General features: G+C 45.6%; 1 protein-coding gene across 4 annotated transcripts in view; it reads left to right on the top strand.

Annotated features, from left to right (window-relative positions):
* Nucleotides 1-20087, top strand: part of ETV6 (ETS variant transcription factor 6) — a 235895-nt gene that overhangs the window by 86379 nt on the left and 129429 nt on the right. For 2 of the 4 annotated variants that reach the window (XM_079936110.1, XM_079936113.1), the window contains exon 2: nucleotides 12761-12890. In XM_079936110.1, coding sequence (XP_079792236.1) covers nucleotides 12761-12890 — 130 coding nt within the window. Of the gene's footprint in view, nucleotides 1-12046; nucleotides 12216-12760; nucleotides 12891-20087 lie in introns of all 4 variants that reach the window. The other 2 variants (XM_079936112.1, XM_079936111.1) reach the window with 2 other exon arrangements.

The following is a 20087-nucleotide window of genomic DNA, read 5'->3' as shown; positions in this document are numbered from 1 at the left end:
AGTTGGGAGGGAAGAGGAACCACTGCAGACACACCTGTCTGGGGCACTTGTTCCTTTGGGGGCCAGGTAGTCATCAGGCGGGAACTTCCTGTATTACACCGATAATCTCTACTTTATGGTTAAAGGCAGAACAATAGTAGTTTACTCAGGAGGGAAGGACAGTTAGCAAATGGGTTAATAAGGTTTCTAAGAAGCTACTGTGAAAGAGAATCATTTAGCATGTGTCTGGATTTACTCCATTTATGTCTTGATTGAAGATACTGATTCTCAGCCTTACCTCTCTGCATATTGGAATCTCACGAAGAGCTTTAAAAATATTGATACCTGGGGCTTCCCTGGTGGCGCAGTGGTTGAGAGTCCGCCTGCCGATGCAGGGAACACGGGTTCGTGCCCCGGTCTGGGAAGATCCCACATGCCGCGGAGCGGCTGGGCCCGTGAGCCATGGCCGCTGAGCCTGCGCGTCCGGAGCCTGTGCTCCGCAGCAGGAGAGGCCGCAACAGTGAGAGGCCCGCGTACCGCAAAAAAAATATAGATAGATAGATAGATAGATAGGTAGCTACCTGGCTGGTTGACTTGGGTACTGGGATTTTTTTTTTTTGGCAATTAAAGACAATCTTTTAATTTTTTATATTCTTTTTCATATTCTTTTCCATTACGGTTTGTTACAGGATATTGAATATAGTTCCCTGTGCTGTACAGTAGGACCTTGTTGTTTATCCATCCTGTATATAATATCAGTAGTTTGCCTCTGCTAATGGATAACTGGGATTTTTTTTAAAGCTTCTCCAGATGATTCTGATGTGCAGCGAAGATTCAGAATACTTGATTTAGAAAATGTGTATTTCCCAAATGATTAGATGATCCTGAGTCCCTGAAGTATGTGGAAACTCAAGCATATTTTTCATGTACTGTCAAGCACAGTAGTTGTAATGAAGGCCCAGGATCTTATGTAAAATAAATGATTAGTCTTAACAACAGGGCTACAGGAGTGCAGCGCATGAGTTTATTATTTCAAGCCGCTTCGTACTCTGTTAATGACTGTTGTCATCACATACACACACACGCTTCTATATTTCATTCTCATTCCTGTCATTAAGCTTCTAGAATGCTACTAATGCTAGTAGCATTTCTCCTAATAATATTCACCTTGGCAGCGGAACTTGTTTGCAGTCATCAGTTGTCAGAAAAACCCCCACCAAACTCCCAGGTCTTTCTAACCACGACCACCGTGGAGGGAAGGATGCCTTTTCTGAGTTCCTGTAAGGAGTCATGTGTCTCAAGATCAGGGAACGTCTATGGTTTCTGACAAAGTAGATAAGAAATTCCTTGCCAGGATGGTTATTACTTCCGGAAAAGTTTTTCTACAAGAGGAGATGCAGGTGCGTGACCCTCTTAATCAATGTTCCAGATTGTGTATAGGTTACTTCTGAGTTACAGAGGCTGCAGCTTGGGCAGGCAGATAAATTCTGCCCTGATTCTTCAGTCAGTCATGTATGAGGTCCCGGTCCATCTTCAGTTGTGGTTTCAGTTAATTTCCCGCTCTGCACCATGGAAACAGGTTTAATTCTTACGGCACGCATAAAAAGTAGTGCTTTATTTGGGACTTTAAAAATTTCTCATTGTAATGATGCGTTGCATTTATAGAGAGCCTTTGTTTCAAGAAACGCGTAGTATTTCACAAGCTTCATGTGACTTATCTTTAAAATAATATTATGTGATGGTAAAAAAAAAAAAATAATATTATGTGATGGTAAAGGTTGGATATTTTAATGCCAGTTCCTCAGACGGCATACGCTGAGGAGATGTTGACATTTCTTTTATGGTGCTTTTCAAGTATAGTGTTCTTAATAGGGTTTTGTTGAAAATTATATTGGTAGGAAACATTTTCCCAGAGACATGAATCTGTACCAGACCTCGTTTGCACTTGTTACTCTAGGTATCGTTTACAGGGCTTTTTCTATTTCTTTGTCTGCCTGAAGCAACCCAGGAATTTTCTGATATATGTAGAGCAAGGGAATTTGTTCAACTTGACCCTGGCAGTGGTTGTAACCCAGCCTTCTCCTTTCCTGATTGAGGTGTGTCGGGGGGCCGGGTTGTCTCCTATTTCACTGGAAATGGGCAGCATCTAGTTAGGACCTTGCGGGACTTCGTGCAGACTTCAGTGGGGCTGTTATTTTAGAGACTTTCTTCGGCATTTCTCTGGATTACCCTCATTTGAACTAGAATGCAAACCTTGCTCTGGTAGCCTGTTTTTAAAGCCTCACATTTCTCATTCCGTGTGTGGTCCATTTCAGCTGTGGACATTTTGTAAAGATACATCCCAGGACAAAAAGTCTTTTTCAATTGTAGGGGGTGTCTGAGTTGCCTCCCTTCCGGTCACCTCCAGCAGTCAGCCGAGGGTGTGTGTTTAAAAGCTTCTCTTTCTCTCTCTTCCTATTATAAGACTTTCAGGTGCAGTCATTCACGAAAGAAATGAAGATGGACCAAGCCCAGAGTGATGCTGTAACAGAAAGAGGAAAGCTGCTTGGGGATGGGGAGAACGTTTATGAGGCACGGGAAGGCAGGTGAAGAGGGAGGGAGGAATCAGTGGTTAATGTGCAGGTTCAAAGCATCCCTTTGGGGCTCTTCTGCTGCTTCCACCTCTTGTCTCCACAGAAGCCTGACCCTCATCCTTTCCTCTGTCCCAATCTTAAGGTCCCATGAGTCCCCCGGGAGCTCGTACCCAGGGGCACTGTGAGTGCAGTGGGAGAGCAGCCCCACTGGCAGGTAGAACATGCCTGGAAGGTATCTCTGCTTTGCCGGGAGAAATTGAGAGCTCTCTCTAATGGCCGCGTTGATACAACTAAATAGTAACACTTGCAGTTCATTACTTGTTAGCCCCAGGCAGGGACACTGCAGATTGGCTAATTGTGATAGCCAGATCATTAGAGGGACCAGCAGAAATGGAGGAGAAAGCAGCTAATCAAGGCCCGAACTTGGCCTCACTTTGTTGTGGCCGGGATATAAGCTGCTGTTCATTTTGAGCACCTGCCTCTTCTGCTGTTAGAATTAGTTAGGAAGAAAGGATTCTGTGACCCTTTTTCAAAAGGTGGATCAAAAGCTTAGGGGCATTTGTGAATAAATCCCACAGCAAGACCGTATTTTTCCCAGAGGTGACACCAGCTGGTTCTGTATGAAGTCACACCACCTTTCTTATACCGAAGCGACCCCACTGTCAGTAGGACATGCGCTACTGGGGTTTCCAGTAGTGGTGATGTTTGTTGCCGAGCTCACCTAATCTCCACCTTAAAAGAAGTCGTCTGTATGCTGGCAGGGATTAGGGGTGTAATCTGGGCCATGGGGTGGCGTGCATTTCATTTTCCCATCCAGGTCTAAAGCCTGTGACCTTGCCTCCGTCAGCACTGGGTTCCAGCCAAACGAGCTAAGCATCCTTCACGCACAGACCTCCCTGGAAACCACAACCTGGCATGAAAAGGAATCACAGCTTGAGATTCTGCTTACTACTACTCATGTCAGAAATATTTAAGAAATTCAGAAGAGAAAACAAAAAAAGATTCATAGCATCTCAGGGTTAGAAAGGATCTTAATTAAAATGTTTTAAAATTAGGACAATGAAGAAATCTATTTGAGTTTTTGTCTTTGATGCTTGTCTTCGAAAGGGTTGCTCCAAGTTGTAGATACTAGTAATTTTTCTTATTATATTGGGTAGACCCCTCGGATCGTGTGAGGGGCCTCTGGGGACTAGTTGATGGAGAAGGGGGATCGTGGTCTTCCTGTTTTGTTTGGCTGTGTTCTGCCCACAATGTAATTAATAAGCATTGACTCGCCAGGAGATAGAAGATCACGCAGAAGCAGCATCTTGGACTTAGTTATAAGGCACCTTCAAGTTCTACTTGAGTTAATTCCCAGCGCAGGAACACCTCTCAGAGTCACCTTTCAGCCTCGTCTTAAATTGGCTTTAAGGGGAGCAGTAATCAGACACACATTCCTAGAGCACAGGTGTGTGTGGCCAGCCCTGCCCTCTGGGGGGCTGAGGGGAAGCCTTCGCTCTGCCTTATACTAGCCCTTCCGAAGTTGAAGACACCTATTTCGATCCTTTCAGTCTTTCCCCCCCCACAAGCCCCCTTAGCGCCTCCATCACCCCTTCCTCATTTGCGAGAAGGGGAGGGTGCATCTTCAGACCCCTGGACCGGCGTCGTTGGATGGCAGCCACTGTGATCCCCAGAGGCAGACTCGCTCCTCCTGGGTTCAGAGTTCTGCCCACAAACAGGCCCCGGATAAATGTTGATGGGGCCTTTCCTCCTCACTGCTCCTGTTCGTCTCACCTGTACGTTCAGATCTGCTGCTCTTGGATAAGTGGAGAGGTGTTGAGTAAGGGAAATGGTTTTTGTGGTTGTTGAAGAAAATGTTAGAGAGAAAAGGAACATGGTTTTATTTAAACATCCCCTAAGATGAGCTTTCAGTACGAGGTAGAGTCCTCAGAGGCACCAGCAATCTAAGTGCCCTGACGGCTCTGCTGATGGAGTCCCACAGGTAACATCCATCTCTGGATGGATTCTGGTGTCTACCCCCGCTCAGGGGCCGTGCCAGGAGAACTCCCCTCGCACGTTGCATTTAGTCCCCTTCCTTCAGGTAAAGGTACTTACGCCCTCCATCTTTGTTCCCAGTAGCAGAAGCAACAGGCTTAAGACAGTCAGCACCCTGGCTCGGGGCCTCTGTGGAGCAACCCTCGGGGACCCCCCTGGAATTCTGTGAGGAGTGAGGGCACGAAGCAATGAAATATTCCAAAGCTGCGGCTGTTCTTACAAGCTTGAACTTACCTCGTGGGAGTCACCATTAGTTGTGAAGCCACTGTGGACGGGCTGGCCCTACTTCAATGTAATTTCTTATGTCTCCTCTTTTTACCAGCCGTACCATCTCCCGAGCTGGTGACTAGAACAGATTGCTTCCCCCCTGCCATCTTCAGATCAGGTTCATCATGTGGAATGGGGGTCATGATGCCTTCCTTGCAGGGTTATTGTGAGTCTGAAATAAAATAAAGGCTTCGTGGGAAGTATATGCCAAGCGCTCCCTTAATGCTAGCTTCCCTCCCTGGTTGTCGCAATGACTATATTTTCCAACCAAGACTGGGACATATGTTCTGAGGAGTATAAGTATTTATGTATGAGTACCCATATGTATTTATGGGTAAAGTGATGCAGAATTTTTAAAATTAATTTTTATTGGAGTATAGTTGACTTACAATGTTGTGTTAGTTTCTGCTGTACAGCAAAGTGATTCAGTTATACATATACGCATATCCACTCTTTTTTTAGATTCTGTTCCCATATAGGTCATTACAGAGTATTGAGTAGAGTTCCCTGTGCTGTACAGTAGGTTCTTATTAGTTATCTATTTTATATATAGTAGTGAGTATTTGTCAATCCCAGTCTCCCAATTTATCCCTCCCCCGCCCTTTCCCCCTTGGTAACCATAAGTTTGTTTTCTACATCTGTGACACTATTTCTGTTTTGTTTTCAAATAGGTTCATTTGTACCATTTTTTTAAGATTCCACATGTAAGTGATATCATGTGATATTTGTCCTTCTCCGTCTCACCTAGTATGATAAGCTCTAGGTCCATCCATGTTGCTGCAAATGGCATTATTCCGTTCTTTTTTATGGCTGAGTAATATTCCATTGTATGTATGTCATATATGTACCACATCTTCTTTATCCATTTTCTGTCAGTGGACATTTAGGTTGCTTCCATGTCCTGGACAGAATTTTTAATATTGGGGCCACCTTAGAAATCCTAGGACTTAAAGGTGGTAGAATTCGTAATGCCTGGTACAGGCCTTGCCTCCTAGTGGACGCTTGATGCATGCTGAAAGCTTTCATAACAATCATAGGAGAACAAAACCTTAGTGGCCTTTTACAGCAGTGCTTGATTGCCTGGCCTATTGCTAATGCTTCTTTTCTTTCATCCAATTGTGCATCGATAACTTAGTTCTGGGCAAAAGAAAGACTTAAGGTGCTTTGACTTAATTGTATCTGTTTGATAGACACAATACGCTGTCTTCTGATTTAGAGTAGAGTAGCCTTAAGAAGAGGAGGAAAAGGACTGTATTTCAGTTCTAGGCATGTAGGAATTTACATAGTTCAGGTCCCGAACCATCTTCTTCAGTGCCCGAAGCAAGAGCACTCCTTGGACAGGTGAAGCCAGGCTCCTCAGATGATCCCCACGTCAGTGTAAATGTAGATTGTGGGGCGTACCCTCCCCCTCAAGGGCTGAATGGGCGTCTGGGTGACCAAGGGAGATCGCTCCAGAGACCAGGAGTGTAGCTCCTGCCCATTCTGTTTTCATGGGGTACTCCCATTTTTCTTGCTGGAAATGACTGCAAGCATGTTAAAAGCCAAAGACCAATTGGGGTGTAAAAATCTGATGACTCAGCACCAAGAGGGATGTTTCTCTCGGGAGAGGAGATGGGCACTAAGAGGGGAACCGGCTCCGGTCACTTGTTTAAAAGACGTCTCCTGGAGCCTCTGTGGGAGGGAAAGACAGCATCACAACTTCACTGCTGTGATTTGATGGACCTGGTGTTCTACTTCGCAATTCTTATTTGAATCCCTCACATCCTAAGGTATACTGTTCTCACCCCAGATCCTAAAGCACACTGTTTCTTTCTCGAAAGCTGCGAAAGATATTGTGGACTGTGGCTGTGTGTAAATTTAGCAAAGAAGAGTGACGTTTGCATCTTTCCGCAAGTCCTTTAAGTTGATCTTGCTAAATTTGGGGGTGAACAAAATACTCAGTGTAGTTTTTCAAGTGAAAGAACTTGGCAATCAAGAGTGTGTTAGTTTAGGTTGTTGTGTATTCTGTTTGCACCCCTGGCACCAAAAACCTAGAAAACTGTGCAGCTCAGAATTCAGTCTTGTTCAGTTTTTTGGTGATGGGTTGCTTTTGCTTATTAATGAAAGCTTATTTAATGAAAGCCAAAGCCATCACTTTGAATTATTCTGCAGCCAGAGGGTGTAGTTAAATAACTGTGTATTCAGACTTCAGTTGAGTAAATCTCAGTAAATAGTTTCCCATAGGAGAGACTTCTTTAGTCTGTAGAAGATGACTGTAGTAGAAGCATCAGCTTTCCCAGGCAGCTTTCCTAAAACTCTGCAGGATGGAAAAGAGAAGGAAATCCTTCCCTCAAAATATTGAATATTACTAGCACGACCGCTGTACCTGTGGTGCCTACTGTTTCCCCTCTTGTCTGGGTTGCTGGCTTTCAGTGCATAGAAGGGACACCTAAGTGTAGCAGGATGAAAAGTGCACCTGCAGCATTTTTACTGTATTTCCTTGGGAAATGGTCCATGGGCACCACTGTTTCCGTCACACTCTTTGTCCTCAAGACTTTACACAGGCTTCAGAAACCATCTTTGGGGTAATCCTGGCACTCCTAATGGGGACGGGGGCTATTTCTGGAAAAAGTTCCTATATCAAGGGCATCTTAGCTCTACAGTCAAGAAATCTTTGAAATTACCTCTAAACCATCTCTTTGCAAGTACTGTTGTCCCTCGGTATCTGCAGGAGGGTTTGGTTCCATGACCGCTGAGGATACCAAAATCCACAGATGCTTAAGTCCCTTATATAAAATAAAGTGGTGTAGTATTTGCATATAATCTGTACACATCCTCCCGCGTACTTTAAGTCGTGTCGTTATTACTTATACAATGGAAATGCTATGTAAGTGGTTGCCAGCACATGGCGGATTCAAGTTTTGCTTCTGGAACTTTCTGAAATTTGTTTTCCCCGGCATGTTTTTGATCCATAGTTGGTGAATCCCCAGATTTGGGGCGGTGGACTGTGCAACCAGACTTTATTTCTGTTTTTCTCTATTACAGAAATGCCTTATCTTTATTTCCAGAAGGTTAGTATTTAATGGTCAGTAAGCTCTAAATTTCTCAGCCTTTCAGCTTTTTCAAAGAGTTAGTGACGTAAGAACAAATGTGTAAACGTGCTGGGGGATCCCCGTGATTTATAGAAGCTCTATATTCAATAATTTTGAAAAGGAAAGCCTTTTTTGATGATAATAATATTCAGTTTTTGTCTCTTGTCTGTAAAAGGCAGCCATGGGGTGGGTGTGGAGAAAGGAAAAACGCCACTCTCCTCCTGAACACAAGACATGCAAGCTTGGTTTATGCAGTAGTCACAGGTTCTAAGCGGTTGGTTTAAAAATGAGCAGAATTATTAAGTATTATCAGAGAAATGCAAATCAAAACCACAATGAGGTACCACCTCACACGGGTCAGAATGGCCATCATTAAAAAGTCTACAAATAACAAATGCTAGAGAAGGCGTGCAGAAAAGGGAGCCCTGCTGCACTGTTGGTGGGAATGTAAATTGGTGCAGCCACTATGGAGAACAGTCTGGAGGTTCCTCAGAAAACTAAAAATACAGTTGCCATATGATCCAGCAGTGCCACTTCTGGGCATCTACTCCTGGACAAAACTATAATTCAAAAAGATACATGCACCCCTACGTTCATAGCAGCACTACTCACAATAGCCAAGACACGGAAGCAACCTAAATGACCACTGACAGATGAATGGATAAAGAAGATGTGGTACATATATACGATGGAACATTACTCAGCCATAAAAAAGAATGAAATAATGTCATTTGCAGCAACATGGATGGACCTAGTGATTATCATACTAAGCAAAGTAAGTCAGAAAGAGAAAGACAAATACCGTATGATATCACTTACACGTGGAATCTAAAATATGACACAAATGAACTTATCTACGGAACAGAGTCACAGACACAGAGAACAGACTTCTGGTTGCCGAAGGGGGTGGGGGAAGGATGGATTGGGAGTTTGGGATCAGCAGTTGCAAAAACTATTATATATAGAATAGGTAAACAACAAGGTCCTACTGTATATCACACGGAACTATATTCAGTATCCTGTGATACACCGTCATGGAAAAGAATATGAAAAAGAATGTATATATATGTATAACTGAATCACTTTGCTGTACAGCAGAAATTAACAACACTGTAAGTCAACTCTACTTTAATAAAATAAATTTTTTTAAAAAATGAGCAGCATTAGATGGGTCACCTTGAAACAGACACTGCTGTCTCCGATGGAGACATCCAGGCAGAGGGGCTTAAAGAGACTAACATCCGATTCCCCCCAATAACGGAAACCTCTTTGTTCTCAGAACTGCCTCTTGAAGGGTCACCTTGTGACCCTTCATGGTCAGGGATAGAGCTCACTTTCAATAGCATGCTTGTAGCAACCCTAACTCCGCATTCCATTTAATGTTTTGAAAGCTTTCTATAATGGTTAGTAACATTTACATTTCATCCTTGGCCTAAAACTATTTTTAGCCTTATTTTCTCCTTCCAGAGCTTTGTGCTGCTCTTCCAACACCCCTTCTCAGAGGTATTACAATTGGCCTTAGAAACAGCAGTGCTCCCTTTTGTTCTGCCCAGTTGGTTTGGTAGGTTGTACCTGCACATTTGAGAGCAGCATGTTTCCTTTTTCAGTATCTAAACAATAATGTGACCACATCACGGCATTTTTAGTCACATCATTGACCTCTGCTGGCAGTGTATCCCCCTCCAACGCTTGAATGCATTAATGTCACTGTCAGCAGCATTTTAATTTAATTAGAGCAGTGGTTATAATCCTCTTGGGGAAATCGTTACTCCCCTCTGTGATGTTCAAATAAAACACCTCTGGTTTTCATCCGACTGACAGTTTGCTCTCGAGGTGAATACGCTGTAAGTGGGGGTACTCCCCTTCCCTTCCTTGGGGTTGGACCAGAGAGGCAGTTCTGAGAATAAAGAGGTTTCCGTTATTGGGGGGAATCGGATGTTAGTCTCTTTAAGCCCCTCTGCCTGGACGTCTCCATCGGGGATAGCAGTGTTTGTTTCATATTCCTCACTGCTGATAGTCTGCTGCTTGTACCACGGTAGATGTTAAGTGCATGGTTAGAATAACAGATGTTAAAATGAGGACCACGTGAGTCACCCTAGAGATTGACAGAAAGAGAGACAAGGGACATAAGTCTGGTGGGGGATGCCCAGGTGTGTGCTTGCTTCTCCTCGGAAAGGAGCCCCCACGCTGGGCGGCGTCCTTTCCGGGGTCCCCTGAGTGCTGTGCTGGCTGCTAAGCCCAGGGTCACGGTAGTGTAACAGCCGCTAGCAAACTGCTGCTCAAGACCCTAGAAGCACATTTTGCTTTTCCCCCTCTTGGTCAAGATACCCACCCTTTCTTTTGTTACTGACAAATCTCTTCATTGAAACCTTTGAAAAGAGCTTCCCATCCCAGGCTTAGGATGTCGCAGTGTTGCCGAGTGGAATCCATCATCAGGAGTGAGAGGCATTCAGTTTCCACAGTCACTCGGTGTCCGGCCTTCTCTTTATAGGTTTCATCGTGAAATAGCAAGGTTGTCTTCATCTGCAATTGTTTGGACGTGTGGGGGTGTGGCATAAAAATCCGAGGCCAAGCCCTGAAGTGTGGCATTCAGTGTAGCAGGAAGGACTGGGAACCACACACAAATAAATGTAAACACACAGGGGGCTGCCTCCAAAGAAAGTACAGTGAAAAGAAGGTACAACACAACGATAATTGAGCATGTCGCAGGCTGGAGGTATATCTCCCCAAGAAATAAAGTACAGTCTGCCTTGAGGGCTCCATCCTTGATGGAGTTGGTGAGGGTGAGGGAGCGCGGAGAGGTGGCCTCTCACTCGCGTGGACTAGTTATAGGATCTTCTAACTTTCTCCTTGCTTTAAGGGAAAGTCACCGTCTTAGGAAATGCCATCTTTTTTCTCACACTCATGCCATGCCATCTGAAAGCTATCTGGCTGCACCGTGTTTTCTTCATCAACAGTTTCAGTTCTGCAAAAACCCTAACAAAACAGAAAGCTATTTCTGGGAATAAAGTAATGGTAGATAAGATATCGAGACATATATTGGGACTGGGGTGGCAGTGGGGTGTTATTCAAGGGGTGAAGTGTATGGAGAATTTGTTAAACTAGAAAAACAGACTATGTTTAAAATGTTTAAAAAAGCCTAGCTCACCTTGAAAAACCCCTCAGCAGATTTCGTATGTTTCCCATATGTGTGTTTATGTCTGACTTTTTCACCTCAAAAACCCCAAGCCAAACACCAAAAATATAACTCCTCCTTAAGTTAGAGTTGCTCAGAATATGTGTGATGTTTGGTAAAGTTCAAGAAAAGTGAAGTTGAAGGTTTTGCCTCTGGATGACCTTTCACAGGACGTCTCCATTGATCCAGAAATGAAATCTGGGATGTATGTGTCTGCCCTTAATTAAGAAATTCACCAGGAGACTTTGGGATGTATGTTTAAACAGAAATCTTCCAAAGGCCCTAGTTGCTGGTAGAGGATGCCTCAGGGAAGTTATTGTGACTCCATTCGGAAATTACAAAAATATGTATATATTCATTTAAAATCGAAACTTCCGCCACAGCTGCCAAACTTTCCAGATTATGAGCAGAAGAGAAGCTTCAGTTTGGTTACAGGGCTGGGGGACTCCCCTGCTTCCCTTTGCATATTTGATAGAATATAAAATGTTAGAGAACTCTTTCCAATACGTAAACACCCCTTTCGTTTTATTTAAATCTGTGATTTTTCTTTTGCTCCATTTTTGTTTTCACAACGGCATCTTACCGATCTCCTCCCGCCCCATCTTATTTTTGGACCGTGTGTGTCCCAATTTACTTTGCCCTGTTAAACACAACTTCTTGTAGTTTCTGTGGTTTATGTATGGACTGCAAGTCAAACTAGTTGGTATTTGTCGATCTGAGATGCAAGTCGCACTGCCCTCCCCGGTGTACACCATAGTTGGTTTCTTGCCATTAGTTGGCACGTTTTTAACTTAAAACTAATCCTTCCCATCCCATCCAGTTGTTTTAATTGATCTAATAAATGCCGCCTGTTTGAATTTAAACAGTGGGTGTGCTGGGTCTCCCCTCCCCCTTTCCTTGTCAGTTGAGTAAGAATCTTCGATTAAACCGTACTTCCTTAAATGCAGGTTATTCTTTGCATGAGCCTTGAGATGCTTCCGAAGGAAAGAAATTATTGGTTCTAAGATGGAGCGTAAGGGGACAAGGAGATAACTGTTGGTGGCAGAGCATTCCCTGCGATGAAGGGAAAAATGAAACACTGGAGGTTTTGGTGGTGGTAGCTGTGTCATGAGATAGGTAGGTGATAGACAAACCTTGCTTGCAGGTTTATTAACTAAAATCTCGAACTTATAAGCCATCATGTTGGGCTCACCTCTCATTGGATCTGAGTGTGGAATCCTACTTTGATTAGAAGATGGGGATATTGCCAGAGAAGAGGGAAGGTGGTTTTAATGTATTGGTGACATTAATTATGGGACCGGTAGAGTAATTTTTGAGATAGGAGTCTTTAACGCCATTCTCTTAGACATATTGTTTCATTCCCTTGGTCTTGCCTCCCCTCTTTTTACTGGAACAAACAACTAGTACAGAGAGGGGGAGAAAAAAAAAAAAAACGACACCTATTTAGCTGAGGGCAAAGGAAAAGCCCGCTTTTAAACCTCTCCCGCGTTTTGTTACAAATCCCTGATGCTGGCGATCTGAAAGACAGCTGCACAGAGTGTCTAGAGAGGGGACCAGCACCCAGACGCCCCGAACCCGCCCCCTCGCGATGTCAGCCCTCAGTTCCAGGCTTTCATTGTCTTTTTCCCCCCCTCCCCTCTTGCTGCCCTTCTTTTTAACAGCAGGAACGGATTTCATATACACCCCCCGAGAGCCCGGTGCCCAGCTACACTTCCTCGACGCCGCTTCATGTGCCAGTGCCCCGAGCGCTCAGGATGGAGGAAGACTCGATCCGCCTGCCTGCGCACCTGCGTGAGTGTTCGCGCGCCCCGGGGTGGACGTGCGGGGGTGGTTTGGACGGGAGGGACGGACCGACAGCTGGACAGAAGGATCGACCGCTGTGGGGGGGCGGGTGGTGGTGGCAGGGAGGCGGGGCTGCAAGCCGGGCAGGGGCGCGCCCAGAGATGGTTTTCCCACGACCTCCCGAAGCTGCTTTGGCATCGTTCGCCCCCTCCCACCTGCAAATGGCTTTGAAAAGCTTGAGCTTCCTGGCTGTCGTTTCTCTGCGTGTTCATTTCGTCTCTTGACTATGACATACTACCCGCTGCAGCTCAGCAGGGCGTCGGGGCCTCCCCACTTGTGCTGCTGGGGCCAGGCTTCAAAGCACCCAGCACCTGTCCTTTCCTTTTTGTCTTTCTTTCTTGAGCTGCCACCCAGCCCCGATGATCCGGCATGCCGAGCGCAGCCGGGGAGAATGCATCACCTGATTGCCACCCTGGTCGCGGTGTCCAAGAAAATGCCAGGTTCTCTGGCTTGACTGTTAGCCTCAGGGCACGAGTCCAGGTTATGGAGGACGCGACAGGGCGGGAGGTGTGTGTGGGGGGTCACCTTGGCCCTTCCCTAGTTGATTCCTCATGACTTGAATGGTGGCCCAGTTGTACCTGCCGTCTTTTTCGGGCGTGCTTGTGCTTCCCAGATTATTCTGCTCCGCCTGGCCCATCCCTCCTCAGAAAGCAGAAGGTTGCCTGCTGAGAGTGGGGAACAGCAAGAGAGGATGCAGGCTCCTCTTTCCTCTCTCTGTGCTCATTCAGCAGATCACATGACTGTGATGCTGGGAGGTACTCGGCGTGCATTGCTGGCGTACCCCTTCTCCCCGACAGTGAGGATGGTGGCTGGGATCCTTGAAAGGGAGTTGGGGGCCATGAGAACCCTTCCCCTCCTCCAGCTTGCTGCATCCATCAGTGTTTACAAAGTTGGTATATACTAGGGTCAGCACACTCCAGCTTCAGTCTACCCTCTTCTCCACACTGAACTTTTAAAGAAGAGATTGGGACTGTGAAGATGCCATGGTCACGATCGAGGGCACGGCTGTACTCAGCAGAATGGAGTTTTGTGGCACCAGGGAGCGTTGTGAGCAGACAGCCTGGGAAAGAGACCACTAACAGCCTTTTTTCCCTCCCCAGGCTGTTCTGTGACCAAGCTATTCACTTCAGGACCGTTCACTTTGGGGTGGAACATACTCAGGCCATGCAGAGAAAGCACTCCTGCTACCTAATCTCCTTCATTTATTCGTTCGACAAATAGTTACTGATTAACTGGTATTGGTAACAAATAGTTACCTATTATTGGTAACAAATAGTTACCTGCACTGTGCCAGGCACTCTTCTGGTTGCCAGGATACAGAAATGAACCAAGCAGACCCAACTCCTTGCCCTTATGGAGCCTGAAGTCTCCATAAAGAGAGAAAAAGAAATAATAAACCCCTGTCCCCAGCAGGCTGAGGTTTCATGGCTTTTTCTTCCTGTACTTTGACACAGCCCATCCCCCAGCTTCTGGAAAGACCCTAACTCCTGCTCTGTCTCTGAACTTCACATATGTAAGCTCTTTGGCCACAGAACTGCCTCTGCATAAAATGTTACCACGGTAAAACGCACTAACAAACACAACGAACTGACCATCAGCAGGTTGTAATTCTTAACTAGTTCTGCTGTTAGACTAGCTGTTCGACTGTGAGTCAGCCCTCCTAACACTCAGTTTTCCTACCATACAAAAGTGTGATTGGACAGGAGAATGTTCAACAGCCCTCTTAACTTGAAAAGATTATGATCTCACCTAAGACATCCTTTTCCCTACTTGGAACTGTTTCTTCCATACCAACACTTTACTTTTTTTCTTGGGTTGACAGTTTCCTCATGGAGTCACAGCGGTGCCGCTCACCACTGTCTTGTCGGGCCCTGCCATGTGCCTAGCACACAGTCAGAGTAGCTAATAGCTATTGTGGGATGCCTCTGTACCAGACACTATGTGGAGTCCTTTATGGAAATTATTTAATTCTCACAGCGATCCTTGTAGGTATTTTTGTTATATCCATGTCACACATAAGGAATTTAGGGCTTAGAGAATTTAGGTAACCTGCCAAGGTCACACAGTCAGTAGGAGATAGAGTCAGGGTTCAAACTCAGTTCCGTCTGACTCCAGAGCCTGGGCTTTTATCTGTTAGGCCGTGATGTAAGTGTGTTTAATAGGTACTTCTTGGATGGATGGATGAATTCAGGGTTGACGGTTAGCCACTATTCACTAATGTGGCCAGGGGGCTGGTTTCTGGCTGGACTCTGTTCTAACTGGTGGATCAGTTGTTGAATAGTTCGCATATCTCCCTTGGATGGATGGATGGGTGGGTAGATGGATGCCCCCATAGAGAATTATCAGATACAGAACTATAGCACATTACTGCTGGCCTTAGAACATAGTCAGTTGTTAGGTTAGGGATTCAGGTCATGGTGATGGTTTTGTCTGAATGAATGCTCCTGTCTGGCAGCCTGACTTTAGAGCCCTCCTTGCAATCTGCATCAGCCCCATGGTAACACCATTTGTTCCCACATCTGGAATGAATCCTCTGAAAGTGGAGGTTCCCAGGCTCTTGCTGTCTGTCTTCAGCTGGGACTTTCCACAGGAGACTGAGCTGCCCGCCTCCCTGTCCTGTTCCAGCACTCGGCTGCCCCTTGTGCTGTTTGAGGAACGTCTCCTGGAGTGCCTAGGATGGTTGAGGCCGTGTCGTATACTTGAGGATGCATCCCAGCTGGGTTTCCAAACCGAAAAGAAAATAAATATTCTAACGAGGGAATTGGGTTATTGCTGTTTGAATCTGGGATTCCAGACAATTCCCAGCGGAATGCTCGTGGAAAGTACGGGGAAGAATCCGAAAGCCAAGACAGCGGCAGGACATTTATGGTATTGCTGGGTTGAAAGCATTTTTAGCCGCTTGTTTTAAAGAGATACTCACCAGACTGGTATGCCTCCAAGTGGCTTCTTTTCGCCCTCTGTCCTCATTGATCTCCAGATAAACCCTTTCTCTCTTAACCCTTTCTTTTTCTCCTTTCCTTCTTAACTCAATAGATAGCCTTTCCTGGTTAGGGCGGAAGGCAGGAATCATAATATTTAAGGTTCTCGTGCTGCAGGTTTCTCACCATTTTGTTCTGCAAACACAGGGCAAGCTGAAGACACAGTGTGACAACTTAGGAAGCTGTTGAGATGTAGAAAGTAATGGCTTTTCCTCTTCCTGGCCTCTGATAAAAAAAACAAACAAACAAAAAAAAACACCAAAGTGATAACTGGGGCAAGCCCGAAGTGGTGATTCTGGAGGACTTGAAAGGGACAGGCAGGGGCAGTCTGGGCCAAGGGGAGGAGGGCCAGCCTCGTACCATCCTGGCCAGGCCTCCTCCCTGCCCTCCCACCCACCGGAGTCCTGCGGCAGCTTCCTGGAACTTCCTTGTTGCACCAGGAGAGCAGACACAAGTTTGTTTATTGAGAAGATAGAAAGGTTTTTTTCCCCCTTCCTTCCATGTAGGGTACTAAATTTCTTTTTAAAGCTTGAGGCTAGAAGAGCTGAAGTGTGACAATTACAGCAGGTAGGTGGAAATGAAAAGTTCCATTCTTTGAATTTATTAATTAATTTATTTTTTGGCTGCGTGCGGCATGTGGGATCTTATTTCCCCCACCAGTGATCGAACCCGCGCTGCCTGCTTTGGAAGCATGGAGTCCTAGCTACTGGACCGCCAGGGAAGTCCAGAAAAGTTCCATTCTTTAAAGGGATAGTAAACCTTTCATGGTACCTTGAGAACATTTACAGGACCGTGGAGCCCCGAGAGTGCCTGGAGGAGATCACTCTTGATCCTCTGAGTGGTGAACGGCCTCCTAGTGTGAAGGAGAGACTCCCTCTAGTTTGTCTGCCCAGGGACGACTTTTTCTAAATAATGGCCGGTGGGTGCCAAGGGGGCAGCAAAATGTGCCTTATGAGCTGATGCCAGCCCTGTGAAATACTCAGCCTCAAGTCGTGATGCCCCGGGCCGCCCACGTGACCACAGTGCGTGTATTTAAATCGCTGAACGCCTTTTCCTTATTAAATTCCTTTTAACAGAATCGTCTCGCATCTAGTCGACAGAATTGCTTCTAATCACAGGCTGATGGGATGCCGCCTGTCTAAAGCCTTTGCCGTTCGCGGTGCCAGTTTGCTCTTCTGAAATTCCTGGGAATTGATATTTAAAAATCGGAACCCAGGACTCATTCATCACATTTAATAGGGTTACGGTTTATGACGTTGCGGGTTCTTAAATAGCCGTAATAGCTGCGCAGACTTGTCTGGAGTCGGAACTCCACAAATAGCCCCCTGGCTCTCCTTCCTTTCCTTGTGAATCTTGCAGAATTCTTACATTACTGCTCCTGCTTGTGTGTTTAATAATTTAATTTAATGCCTTCCTTTGGAAACGTGACCTCATGGCTCACCCCCTTGGGCGATTTTGCAGTCTCAGCAGAGTGACCGAGCGTAAGACAGTCGCTCGGTTAGAGCCAGGAGATTGAAAAGAGATGCAGCGCTTCTCTTTGCTATTGAGTGGAGCAGCCAACAATTTTATACACGTTCAAGTTCTTTCCGTTCCCAAAGAAGAGGCAAAAAATGGGAATTAAGGATAATCTTAGTTAGTATTCTATATTATTATAAGTAACAAAATGTGTTCATATATGTGGTTTCATTTAATCATGCGGCAGTCCTAGGTGTTACTAATCCTATTTTATTGATGAGATGACCATGGCTCAGATAGTTACACTGAATTGTTCACATTCACATGGCACGTGAAGAATCTAACATGATTTCTATTTCAGAAGTCACCATTTCCCCTTCCTAGGAGAAAACATAATGGCAGAGTCTCTCGGACTTGAAAGCAGAGGCAGTGCTGACTGTTGGCGTCTGGGTAGCCGTGGATGCGGGGACTGGGAATAGCTAGGGCTCCAGTCATGCGCTTGGCCATTCATTTGTGCTGAGCCTCCCAACGGGCTGGCCTGTCTCAATGGATAATTATTTCAGTTTTGCTCACCCATTCTTCCTGCTTCTCCCTCTTGAGTGAGCTGACACTGAAATCCAGTATCTCTCTGCCATCAGCAGGACAGCGCTGGCCACGAAGGGCCCACCCAAGTCCCCACATTCCCTGGCATTTCATCAGGGATGACCTCTTGGGAACAGGGCCCACTGCTGTTTCGGAGTTTCTGGTTGAAAAAGCGCAGCAATATGAAGGACTTGAGTTCCAACAGACCTGAACGGGCTGGCATCCCAGGGCTGCCTCTCTCTATTAGAGAGATGAGTTCACCTCTCCAAGGCTCTAATTTCATAAAACACCTACTGATGATGGTTTCTTTTCTTTTCTTTTTTTTTACCTTTACCCGTAAATATTTCTGTGTATTTTTTCTAAGAACAAGGACATTCTCTTACGTAATCACAATGATTATCAAAATACGGAAAAATTTTTTGAAATATAACACATTAATTTCAGATGTACAACATAACGATTCAATATATGTATGTATTGTGTAATGACCATTGTCCCTACCTGGTGCTGAGCGATATTTACGTGAGCCTGGAGATCATCCCAGTTAAGATCTATCATCACACGTAGTTCCAGTTCTTGCTCTTGTGATAAGAACTTTTAAGATCTACTCTCGTAGCAACTTTGTATTGGTCTGTTTTGTTTTTTCTGTGGGTTTTTAAAAATAATTTTATTGAAATATAGTTGATGAGGGTTTCTTACGAGGATCAGAGCTAATTTGCATGTGGCATCTTGCACAGTGCCTGGCGAACAGTGGCCAGGAGCTCATGAGGGCTCTATTTCAGTTTCCACAACTGGTAAATCGTGTGTTGAGGAGGTGCGTCTTCCCTTTCAAGGGCCAAGAGAAGCATGGACGTGCTTGCTTGTTTCATTAAAGAAAGGGCCTGGAGTTCTGTCTGCACATATCGAGACTGATTTCCCTAGGTCGCGATGGAAGTGTGATTTCTGTGAGCTTGGTTCTGCTCTGGGGCACTCCATCCCAGGGCCTTTTCCTCCCTCACTGTACCTGTCTGTACCTCTGTCTGGAGCGACTTTCTTCCCCGGCCTTGCCTGAATCTGCCATCTCCTTCTTCAACCCTCCCTGCCCACCTCCTCAGACCTGACAGATGCTCCCCCATCCTCAGCCATTATCAGGGCTCCCCAAACGGCCCCTCCTCACACAGCTGCCTGTGACATACGGTGACATCACCAGCAGAGTTGAGGCAGGGACATGGGGAAGGAGACTTCCTTCTCAGTCTCTTGACAAAGCAGCCGTGACTTCTAACAACGATGGCCAGCCACCAGCATTTTCTCTCTTGTACCCCTCAAGCCTTCCTTAGGGGTCCTTCACTTTTTACTTTCAAGGCTTTCTGCTTTTCCAGCCGCACAGGGCCCTGGGTAGCGGCTTCAAAGAGCTCGAAGAGAAAAAACAGGCCACAACAGAACAGCCAGGATGCTTTGGAAGGGAAATTTCCTTTTTGGGTTTGCTGTCTGCAAGAATTTCCGATGCAGGCAGACGTTAATTCCTAGCTGCATGCTTCCTGATAAGGAAGCAGCTTCAATAAATGCAGCTATTTATAGATGTCTTTTTTTTTTTTTTAAGAAAAAAATATATAACCAGAGGTCAATCGACCTTTTCTTTCACTTCACGTTCCGTGCCGTGCACTCCGTGTACATTTAAGGCAGTTCCTCTGACAAATGCTCTGACAAAGTGGTTGCGGTCCTGCAGGGAGTTGGGGGGAAGGCGCTCGCTTTCCTTGGAATTCCGAAGTAGACATTCAGAAGTCACTGGCTGTGGGATATTTACATGAGCCTGGAGATACCCGGCTCCATTCTACACCCAGTGTTGAAGTTTTATGACAGATGCAGCGGAAGATCCATTTAAGAAGAAAAGTCGATGGGAACCAGCTCATTCTAGGAATAGACTTGAACAACAGGAAATAAGAAATGATATTTCCATTTCTTCCTTGTCCTCTCTCCTGTCTCCCCTTGGATTTTCCCCACCATCAGTACCGCTGTGGTCTTTCTCTTGGCATATTAGGGTTCTGCAGACTGGGGACTCCCCGTCCATCAGTTAAGCAGCCAGGCTCACACGTATCTCTGTAACACTCGCTGGCTGGTGTGATAAAGACTCAACACGATGTTGACTCGAGCT

This window comes from Stenella coeruleoalba (genome assembly GCF_951394435.1).
Source record: "Stenella coeruleoalba genome assembly, chromosome: 11".
In the NCBI taxonomy this organism is placed as follows: domain Eukaryota; kingdom Metazoa; phylum Chordata; class Mammalia; order Artiodactyla; family Delphinidae; genus Stenella; species Stenella coeruleoalba.
Note: the sequence above shows the minus strand (reverse complement) of the source record. Positions and strands in the feature narration are given on the sequence as shown.